We start from the raw sequence: 12,270 nt of genomic DNA on the forward strand, positions 1-12,270 counted from the left end.
CACCTATATATGTATACCATGGATGATATCCAAAACCATTCAGGCCATAATACCTTGACTCTCAGACTCATTAAAACAATTTCTAATTAATGAATTTTGAAAGATCAAAACATTCCAGAGAAAATATGTGTTTTCAATTTAGACAAACATGTCAGAAATGTGAAACAGGGCTTAATCCAGCACAGAGCTCAAAAGGAAAATACTGCAAATCTGAACCAAACTTGCAAGGTACTCATGCTTACAATAGAAATGCCAATAACCATCAAACTATAATAAAATCGAGCATTCAAGCTCCTTTGAGTAATAGCACTCAAAATTTGGAAGATATAGGAATATGAACCATCACCTCATCTTAAGTCATTCAAGAACAAATAGATAGATTTCCAATCCAATATGATAAAAAACAATACAATATATTATGAATTGGAGTAAGTAAAACAATTGTTTTTCACAAGATGCTTCCTTTTGTCTATTGATAGGATCTGAAATCATGTCTTTATCTTTCCCCAATCACGGAATACAATGAAGTGTAAGGAAAGATTCCTTCAGCTAAAAGGCCTTACGTGGAAGTATCGATTCTATCAAAGTTACCTAAATCCAACATTTCATCCTATTTACTTGAATCGTCTCTGTGCAAACGAGATGACCCATAAGGAGCGAAACGTATATGAGATTTAAACCTTGTGGAATATCACCATCCCGCTTAATCATTGGACCAAAAACCATTGACCAAAACAAATAAAGTGAATAAAGCCATCAAAAGAAATGCAAGTCACCCAAAAGTGGATGAATCTTTATTTTGCTGATCCTGTAATTGAAATGCAAGCCACAAAGAGAAATGACTAGGCAATTACCAAAGACTGCAAATGTTTATGCCATACAATCTACAAATCAATAATTAAAACCACATAACATTGAATAAAATATTTATTCAATTAGGTTGTATTTTGGGTTGAATTATGCGACCCACAGAACCTTTCCAGCTTGTGGCCAATGCTAGTCCAACAGCCTTGGGCCTCACTCTCGTTCTCAGAATGCTGATGGGCCTTTTTCTTATCATGGAAGTGCTGGACAACGGCCTCTATTTCTTCCTTCGCCCTCTCGAACACATTAGGAGCTTTCACATCTTCAACAGGGGTGTCCTTCTCGATCGTTTCGTCTGTACCATGCGATTCATGGTGATGATGAGCGTGGTGTTTGTAAACAACTGCGTCATTTTTTTCCTGGACCCGCTCAATGGCACTCGGTGCTTTCAAATCCGATTCTCTCTTCCCCTCGCCCTTCTCTCCTGCCGAACCCATATTCGATTAGAAATCCACACAACATGATATGAACACTGCAAAAACCATAAATGAATAGAAGGGAAAACTGAAATACCTTGAAAAACATCCATATCAAATGTTCTGGGGAATCCTAATTACTCTTCCGCAATGGGCTGTGAAGCGGCCGCCTCTCCCTGTTTCACAGACGTTTGAATCGCGATCGCGAATTCGAGATCGAGCTCTACAAATCTGTCGAGCATGTCGGGCGACGACAATCGCCGATGGCTTCAAATTAAAAATACGTATCAACCATCGCTTATAAAAAAAGCCGATGTTCTACGTTTTGCGTTTTTTAATAAGAATTTGGCAATATAATGCGGTGATTGCGGTGATTGGTAAATTTTAATAATTTAAATTGTATTTATGATTTACAGTATATTTAAAAGATGTATGGGGGCATTTCGTTAGTTAAGATGGTGTAAATTATATATTTCAAATGTATTTGTATAATTATTTTTTTTATTTTTTATTCATATTTATAAACTAAGATGGTGTAAAATATATATTTCAAATGTATCTGTATAATTATTTTTTTTATTTTTTATTCATATTTATAAAAAAAAATAATATTAAATATCAGAGAAGAGATAAAATCGGAAGATAGTGTAAATTACATATTTCAAATTTATCATTATAATAAAATTTTTATTAATATTTATTGAAAATTATTATTAAAAAAAAAACATGAAGTAATTATTTTCAAAGAATTTAATTTTTCAAAAACATTCATTTTAACCTTTATATTTTAGAACTCAAAAAAATATTTATATTTGGGAAATTTTGATATTTACTTAAATTATTTTAATTTATATTTTTTATTTATTTTTCAAAAATATAATAATTTAAATTATCTTGGTATTTTCTTTAAATCAAAAAATTACATATATGAAATTTTTGATAATTTATTTAAATTTATTTGGTAATTTTTCATTTATTTTTGAAGAATTTAATCATTTGAGTTATTTTTTCTAGAAAAGAAATTAGTCTCATTTCACTCAACCACTTGAGATAATCCCAATTGACTAATTATCTTAATTTATACAAATGTTTTATATTAAAAAAAAACAAAACAAACAAATAAACTAATATACTTTATTCATAAAAATTAAAATTTACATCTATATGTGGTAACTTTTATAAATAACTTTGAATTTAAAAAGAATTTAACAATTTAAAGCATCTTAATTTACTTAATAATCTTTATAAATAATTGTAAAGTTCAATTCCCCGAATGGGGTGTTTGACAAAAGATAGGTGGTGGCGCTCATTTTCGTCGTCCCACCATGCATTCATGCATAGGGACATGGAAATGCATCCCCCTCAAGTTCATTACGCCGCATTCACGCCTCTCATATGGTAAACCATGTCAATTTATTATGATTTGATGGCATTTTCTCTAGTAGAGATCTAATATATCTATGGAACAAGCTCACGAGGGTTTATGTCCATTGGACACCCCAATCCTAGCTATATTCGAAGGTCGGATAGATGTGGATGTTGTAGACAAATGGTTAAACCTATTGGAAGGGTATTTCTTTGTCTACAATTTTTCCAATAGAGAAAAGATTACCTTTGCACTCCTTAAAGTTGTTCCCCGTGTTAAGGATTGGTGGGAGACTTACCGTGAGAAAAAGGCCATAGAGGAATCTACAATGTTTGTAGTTGCACACACTTGGGGTTCTTTCGAGGTTGTTATGAAAGAAAAATATTACCTTGTTGGAAGCTACGAAGACTAGTACATCAGTTGGACCACACTACAACGGGGGAGGGACCAAATGATACCAGAGTTCACAAATATCTTTCATGCCTTACACACCAAGTTAGGTATCAAAGACTCCAAGTGATATCTGGTGCTCAATTATCACGACATTTTGCACATATACATCCAATAGAAATGGGTTTCTAGACATCTCTTCACTATGCACATCGTACTGATATGCTATTAAAATCAAGCATAAATTTAAATAGAAGAGGTTATATTTTGGATCTACAAATTCCTCACAGGAGAAGCAGGGAAAAGGTATCCTAAACCATAGAACAAAGGATAGAGCCGATATGGACCACCCAGGACAACCCATTTAAGCTGCACACAAAGAAGGGTAATTGGAAGACGAATAAATACATGAGGAAGTGGTGCAAATTCCATAAGAGCCCGTGACATAACACCCATGAATGTTGCTTAAAGAGGTGGTTGGTGGCCGAGCCAAAAGACTCAGAGTCAGATGAAACTTTTGACTCTGAATCAGATCGAGATAAGGGGAAGAAGTTCATTGACACAAAACCCAGTGGCACCCCACCACGGTCTAGCCAAGTGATCCCGAAGAACTTAAGGAAGGTGGGCGCCTTTTTCACTTACATATGTGGGTGAAGGATGCTCCACTGCACTTCATTGTCAATAGTGGAAGTCAAAGAACCCCATCCGAATAGAGGTCTTCAAGCAGTTGGACCTGTCAACAACGCCACACCCCCAACCATGCATACCATCAGGTGGCTTCACCAAGGGTGAGATATATGCATCAACCAATAATGTTACCTACCCTATAACATCAAGCCCTTCAAGGATGAGCTATTTTGTGATATTTCCCCCCTTGAAGTTTGTGATGTTCTTTTAAGCCAACCACAGTTGTGGAAGTGTCATGTTGTATATGATTCTTGACCTTGCGATATCATTATTACTTGCTACAAGAAACTATACAGGATACTAGAGGTATCTCTGCCTACTGTCATTTCTTTGATCTTTGTTAAACAGTGCAAGAAGGTTATCTTTTAGACCAAGAAATTTGTCTTCTTCCTAATTCAATCTCAAAATGAGTAGAAGGTCACGACCACATCCATGACCTCCACACAACGTCCCTCCACGTAACAGAAGCAACTAGACAAGGTTATGGAAGAGTACAACGACATCTTCTCCTCATTCATTGGGGAACCTCTACACTATCAAGTCAAGTATTCAATCAATTTGACACAAACACAGGTCTACCCAATAGACCAGCTTATCACCACTCCCTTCTGGGAAATAAGGAAATCAAGCACCAGATCTAAGAGCCGCTTCAAAAAGGGCACATCTAACTCTACTCCTCACCCTGCAATAGCCCAATTGTACTAATGCAAAAAAAAGATGGGACCTAGAAACTTTGCAATCATTAGAGAACTTTTGAGGTCTAAAATGAGCCTCCTAAGAAAAATGTACAGCCAAAATAAACTTTATAAGAACCAATAGGATTCAAGATGATGATGTCAACCATGGGGGATGATTCACCATTTTTGGGGTAAAAAAGTAAAAAGATTAAAAAATAATAAAACTATTTTTTCAACTTGTATTTTCAACTTATCTCCCTAAAGTTTACTCAAATTTTGAGTGGGAGTAATCGTTGGATACAAAATTTAATTCCTCATCCAAGGAGTACCCATGTTGCATACTTTCGATGGACCCTGCTACACGAAAAATGAGAAATACATGAAAAAAACGTGCTTACAATCACTTTTTTTTCATGTATTTCTCATTTTTCGTGTAGCAGGGTCCGTCGAAAGTATGCAACATGGGTACTCCTTGGATGAGGAATCAAATTTTGCATCCAACGAGTGTTCCCGTTTGAAATTTGAGTAAACCCATAGGGTGATAAGTTGAAAATACGAGTTGAAAAAATAGTTTTTTTCTTTTTTTCTCTCTAAAATTTGATGATGTAATGTAATCTTATTTTACTATTTCCACTATTATTTTATAATTTCCTTAGGAGGCCCATTTTAGACCTCAAAATTCCCCGAATGGATTATAAGGCCCAGCTTTATGAGAGTGACCCTGACTTCGCTACCATTTACCAGATGTTGAGCACAGGCGTGATTGTCACTAACTTTTATCTTCGGGACAAACTATTATTCCATTTAGGTTATCTCTGTGTTCCTTCAAGCAAGTGTGCAAAGCTAATTTGGGAAGCTCACTATAGTCTAATGCCATGCAACATTGGCATGGAAAATTCATTGGCCATGCTACAAAATTATTTATATTGGTCGAAACTTCAACAAGATGTCACCAAGTATATTAGTTCTTGCACTGCCTACACCATTATCAAACTATTTATTAAGAAGCAAGGCCTATACACCCCTCTTCCTACCCCTGATAGGCCCTAAGAATCCATCTCAATGGACTACATGTCTAATGTTCCATTAACCAATGAGGGAACTGACTATGTTTGTGTCATTGTTGATCGATTTTCTAAAATGGCCATTTTGATAGTGTGTATAACAACCCATAATTTAAATATACAACTAATTACATCAATTTATGCGATTAATAATCAACACACAACTATACAACTATTTAGCATAGAAATTTTTAAAACCACGAGCAAAGAAAAGTTACTAGTGGCAATGATATACCTTACTTGTGATTTCAGAGTTGTAATGCTACTTAGATCTTGTTGACCACAACAAAGTTTTGGGGATGACTCTCCTCCCAACTGTAGGTTCAGTTGCACATAATATTTATACAGCTAGCTACCCCTGAGCCCTCAATCAACCACTACTACTAAGGAATCCTTGTCTCCTAACACTCTTCTTCGAAATGAACAAATGTTTCTCATCTCCATTTTCATCCATTAAATAGAACCAATTGTTCCAAATATGGAAGGGGATTCAATAGATATCTGCAGGCACATAATCCATTTGTCAACATGCCAGCTTTTATTTCTTTGCTTTAAGTTTTACTTAACTCAATTTTTTTTCTTAATTTAACTCTTTCTTATTTTATTTTATTTACTTTTCGTCAACTTTATTTATTCTTACTATTTGTACAATTTATTTATATTTATTTATTTAGGATTTCAATTTATTATTTATTATTTTATTTATTTACTATTATTATATTTTCTTCTTTATTTATCATTTATTTGCTATTATTATATTTTCTTTATTATTTATTGTTTTATTGTTTTATATATTGATATTATTTCATCATTTTATTATTATTATTAATTGATTTATTATTATGAGGCATTACATGCTCCCCTCTTTAAGAAGCTTTGTCCTAAAGTTAAGTTTAGTCAATTAACTTTTTATTTATATATTACTTCACATTTGTCCTACACCCTTTATTGAACTAATATACCAGCAATCATCAAAAGTTTACACAACACTTAGGAAATTCCAAGGAAGCTCCAAGTCCTTTTTCCAAACTTTTAGAACCAGGAATAAAGCCTCATCGGTTTGTACCATAGCCCCAAGGCTCAGACCTCATTTGCCCCAAGGCAAGCACCCGGCTTAGTACTCCAAGCATCTCGAAAGGTTGACCCACTCCCTCCACACTCACTAAGGTGCACAGCCCCAGACATTGACGTCCTCACGCCTCCTCAGGACTTCAGCATCCCAATCCAATATCAGGCACTTGGCCTTCTCAAGGTGGTCTCATAGCCCCTCGAGTTATCCATCAAGAGCTATATAAGACAAAAGAACCACTAACATGTAGTGTTGATTGAGTTTGTCCCCATCCCATATGGTGTTACATATTCTCCCTCGCATGTATGGGTTCCCACGAGATCATCAAATAAATCGGCCCTCTCGGCCCACTTGTGGATTTCCTAATCACCGCATCTCAACTTGCATCCAATGCATTAGTTACAACATCAACATATCTATATCAAAGATATATCCTGACATCACATAATAAATAAATCCATATGTCAATATAACCTCATATCATAACATCATAATCCACATGCCACATCACGCATATCATATCCATCACGAGCATATAACATCAATATCATAACGAAATAAATAAACATCATGAAACATCCTCACAACATTATACTTCAACATTTTCATGTTAACATAAAAACAATTGAACCATACCCTTATGCGTAGTACCAAAGTGTATCAATAAAATTTAACCAATTAGACATGATTTAGATGTTCAGAAAATATTAATAATAATAATATTAAAAAATTAAAAATAAAATAAAATAAAATACCCAAGAAATTTTATCTTATAAATTTCAATCACTCAATAAAGTTAATGTGACAAGGTTTTAACAAAATTCCAAATATTCTAACTAATAGCTTAGTCGAAAAATGCTTTATTATTGTAATTAAATAATATAATTCCCACATATACTAGTTTTTTACTAGAGCTAGAGAAGCATGTCCTTCCATTTTTGTTTAGTGGTTAAGTGCATGGATTTATTCCATAAGCACTTTCAAGGAGTTCAAATATATTTTCTTAATTCTTTGTGGACTTATAAGTGCATGCCTACTAACATAATTCCACTATCTCCGTATTTTATTTGTGAAAATCAACGTGTTATGGGTGTATTGAAGGGCTCCATCATTCTACCTAGATAAATTATGAGTGGTTTATGAGTCTTTGATACTTGTATATTTTTTATTGATTAAATTATCATATTTAGGAGGTGATATACTCAAAGAAAAGTTGACCAAATAACAACTCCATATGAATTAAGCTATTCCTATCTCACTAAATATCGTGAACCCATTTTATAAAGTTTCATTACTCACATCTTTGTAATTCATTAAGTCACTACAAGTTGCAATTTCATTAATTTTCTTCTTTTATGGTGGTGCAAGTATTAAATCATCATCTTACATCATTTTTTTAATTGAAAAAGGAAACTAAAGTAAACAACCTTAATAGTTTAATATGCATTTCAATCAAACCATTGCTCAATTTTAATTTCATAAGAATATTATCATTGTAATATATTTATTTATCTTAGTTTATGCCTAAATATATATACTACATCTTCATAAAAAGTCTAAAATCCATACTTCATAAATACATAGTATTACTAAATAAAAATCTATTTTTTCTCTTCTTTTCTTTTAACTATACTTTTGATATCATTCAAAAAAATCATCTTAATCCTTTTAATGAAGTATTGTTACTTTATTCAATATAATCACACACACTCAAAATAATTTTCATGTTATATACTATTATACTTTTATATCTTTCATAAATTATTCTCATGATCTAAAGATTTGTATTTAACATTTTTTTAACCATATAAATAAAAGGAAATTGAATTCATAATTTTAATTAAATTTTTCATATTTAAAATAGTGTGTATCCACAATTGATAAACTAGTTTACTAACTAACTTTAGATATGCAAATAAGTTTCAAGAACCTTAAATTTTTTTAATATCAAATATTAGTTTAACTCAAATGTCAGAAGTTCATTTCCAACTCAATATCCATAATTATGTTTTAACCAATCATCTAAATCACAATCTAGGGTAAGTTAATTTCACTATGCAAGTTCTTCAACGAATATCTATAAAACATGAAACCCTCGTCTACCTCTTTCATAAGAAGATTTGAGAGAATCGCTCAACGTGGGATGACGAGATGTCATCGCGGTAATCCGACCATATGATGACTTGACCCTTAATGTCTAAAATAAATAAAGAAGATGCAACACCTTCCATGGTCGAGAATAACAAAAAACCTAGACCTCGAATTCCTTGAAGGTTCTAATCAAATTCCTAAGCTTGATGCCTTGTTTTGATTAATTTTTTTACAGATTTCCCTAAAATTTGTTTGTCCATAAGTTTTTTTCCAAAAAGAAAAAATACCTTTTTTAATATAGAACAAAAGTACATTGTCTTTTGCAGACCATGATTCCATATTTTCCAAAATGTCATGGAGAACAGAGGCTATTAGATAACCTCGATAGGCCAGACTTAAACCTTCCCAACATAACTAAATTGAGGCTAACATTGACTTATCAATATCTAACAAGATACACTCATAAACAAAACAGAACAAGATCAATATAGAGGCAAAAAGAACAAATCAAAAGCAAAGTACTAACAGAGAAATTCATGAGGAGGACCGCAAAGTGAGGACAAAAAACATAACAATAAGAAATTAATCTGACCTGAGCATAGCAAAATCTCATAAGTGAATTCTTGAAAGTGGATCGAGACCGGGACTGCAGAGCATCCACGCTTTGACAAAGCGTCAGCTTCTCTGTTTTGCTCATGAAAAATGTGGGAGAAGGAGATCTGCCGAAAGGATAGAGATAGAGTCTAGATTCTTTGTTGCCAATTCTGGAGGGCAGGTGCCTGAAGATTGTTGTGATCATTCACCTAGTTGATTATTGCCTCAGAATCCCTAAAGATGGAAATATATGACAAGCCAATCCAAATAGAGAAGTGAAGGATGCCCCATAAATCCAGAAGCTCGACCCCGATGTTCGTTCCCTTACCATTGTGCCAAAAACAACTAAAACAATGTACAGAGTCTAGCTAGATTTCCATGCCACTACCCCATGAACCGAAAAAGTTGGCTCCATCGAAGAAGCCAACAAGAAAATTTGTCTGTAGATCCATGGTGGGCAGGGAGAGCGAGGCGAGTGGGTGGACGTTACAGAGAATTCCTTTTAGAATGCCGTGATCGAAGAGAAAATCCTATGTACTTTTGGTTGAATTGAATCAAAGATAAGAGAATTCCAAGTTCTCCAAATGACCCACTGAAGAAAGAAGAGGAGAGACCTGTGATTTTTATTGGAAAAAAACTAGTGTAGGAGGCATTCTGTGATGTTTGTTAAATCTGAAACAACATTGGAATCAAGGAGTCTAAGAACTTCTAGCCAAACCGATTTGGAAAATGGGCATTGTAGGAAAATATGTGAGATATCCTCTCCATGATCCCTGTAACACCCTCCTTCCAAATCTACCCAAGTAACCAACCAACCGAGGTAAAAATGTGACGATAATTTACTATGATATGATTCAACCTCCTAAGTCACGTTAAGGAAGTGGATCCGACAGAAACACATCATACAGACCTTCCACAACAATAAAAAGGCTCTCAGGAATCATCCCCACCTCTCAAGTAACCAGCCCTTGAGTCCCACTGAGTTTTTTGACCAATTAACCCTGAACTCTCCCATGATATGGGCATGCCAATGTCCAAAAGGCTCTGGATGCTCCCACAACATGGTATGCCAGCGTCCAGGGACTATTTTTCTCAGTGTTGTGCCGGTGTCCCCGAGTTTTGAGCCACTTTTTCAGGCCCAGAGCCGAGGTCACTGCCCATAATTGAATGACACCTTCAGAACAAAAAGATCACAATGGAATAATGATACAAATGCAATCACTTAAACAAGGGCTTGATTAGACCCTTACTAGCCATGATATGCATTTCATCAAACATATCACAAATATGTAATCTATAGGTGTAAACAACATATTTAAGCATAGGGATCTCATACTTATTTGAGAATTAAGAAGCATTGTTCCCTTATATCATTAGTTTCATTATCATCTATTAGGTCATAGACATATTGTTCATTCATTTCTAAATAAAAACATGAGGAAAGCCATACATCATCACTGTCATAATACATGCTTATAACCAACATAATAACAAAAAAATCTCAAGGATACATCAGCCATAAAATCCACATATAAACCAGTACCTTTATACATAAGATATCAAGGAGAAGTTCTTATTAATGAATGCAAAATCCAACATGGGAAGGGATTATCACGTTCCACCCGACCATAGAATGGCTGAGCCAATTCTCTCTTCAACCATTCACCCTCATGTCATATTCCAAGCATGAATGTGGGTCTCAAACCAAAAGAACCAACCAGGGCTTCTCGAGGCTAAATCACCTCACCCTCATCAATAGAATCATGATTTACCATAATCCATCCTGGATCACTAGGCCAACACAATAAACATGGAATAATCGGCTATACCATGATCTCCACCAGATCACTAGGCGAAACAAGCATGGGTGCCACCGGATTTCTCCACCAACACCGTGAGGAATTTTCTTGTCTCCTAGTCTCTTAGGCTCGCAATCCACACTGGATCACTAGGCCCTAAACGGAGACCCACTCTCTAAGCTTTACCGCATATCCCATCCCGGGATGACTATACCTGATGGAGAGCACCCATATCTACACTTTACCATATATCTGTCCATTCACCATTCGAGGATTCCTAGGCCCACTAAAGCAACACAAAATTCGGCTTTACCACAACCCACACGTCTGGTTCAGGGGTTACTAGGCCATGTGTTCTAACATTCAAAGATCCACCTCACTCAACTTCGAATCCATCTGGTAATCCAGCTCAACCAAAACATGGGAACCCTATCACACCATGGCTATCCGAAAATGGCAAGGCTAGGCTGAAAACACTGTCGCATTTGGAAAAACCCATGCCATAACAACAACAAAACCACATGCAATACCATGCATGCCAAACCTAGCAAGGAAAACACACATGCAAATCAATACCTTCAAAAAATCGTGTTGTAGTTGCTTGATCCTTCTCTTCCTTACTTGCTCCTTCCTCCATCTTTCCTTCTTTGCCTTTCTTGATCCAATGCCAAAGTGCTCCAAGAAAACTCTAAGTGTCCAAGAGTGAGAGAGATAGAGAATAACTTGAGAGCTCTAAAATTAAATTGAAAAAAGGTTACAAACTGATACTCAGAAGCCTTTTTATCAATTAGGCCTCTATTATCTTCATTTTCCATTATTTTCCTTCAATTTCCTCCTCACATGCAACCTGTGATCTTTCACCTTCCTTTTCTCCTAGTTTCCAGTATTTTCATAAATAAATGTGCTAAAAATGCCATTTTGCCTTTTGAAAGCCTTAGCCATTGCCTTTTCCAACACCCACACTAGGATGTCTTGCCCAACATTCAGCTTGGAATAGGTGCCCCATCAACAATGGTTATTATTTTTTCCTTTATTAACTTTTATTACATGAAATTTTCACCAAGGCTGTTACAATCCTTGCAAACATTGCAAGTTCCTGGTCTCTAAAAACCCCAATTAGTTAGGTTTTCCTAGGTTATTATCTGATTATGTGCCACTAACCAGAGGAAGCATTTGAGCTTCAAGGGCACCTTCCATCTCCACATCCTGGGCAGCCAAGAGAAGTTCATATCCATCTACACATGCTAGTTTAT

The 12,270-nt window shown here is 34.9% G+C and overlaps 1 protein-coding gene across 1 annotated transcript; it reads right to left on the reverse strand.

The window, feature by feature from the left end:
* Positions 1-397: 397 nt before the first annotated feature.
* LOC149143700 (uncharacterized) lies at positions 398-1,592 on the reverse strand. Its single transcript, XM_089448325.1, has 2 exons — positions 1,378-1,592; positions 398-1,288 (listed from the first exon to the last, which is right to left on the reverse strand). The coding sequence occupies exons 1-2, from the start codon at positions 1,391-1,393 to the stop codon at positions 936-938; spliced, it is 369 nt and encodes a 122-aa protein (XP_089304451.1). The 5' UTR covers positions 1,394-1,592; the 3' UTR covers positions 398-935.
* Positions 1,593-12,270: the final 10,678 nt, after the last annotated feature.

Source organism: Pinus tabuliformis, chromosome X, assembly GCF_031772625.1.
Source record: "Pinus tabuliformis cultivar Carrire ecotype Pingquan chromosome X, CPIR1, whole genome shotgun sequence".
Taxonomy (NCBI): domain Eukaryota; kingdom Viridiplantae; phylum Streptophyta; class Pinopsida; order Pinales; family Pinaceae; genus Pinus; species Pinus tabuliformis.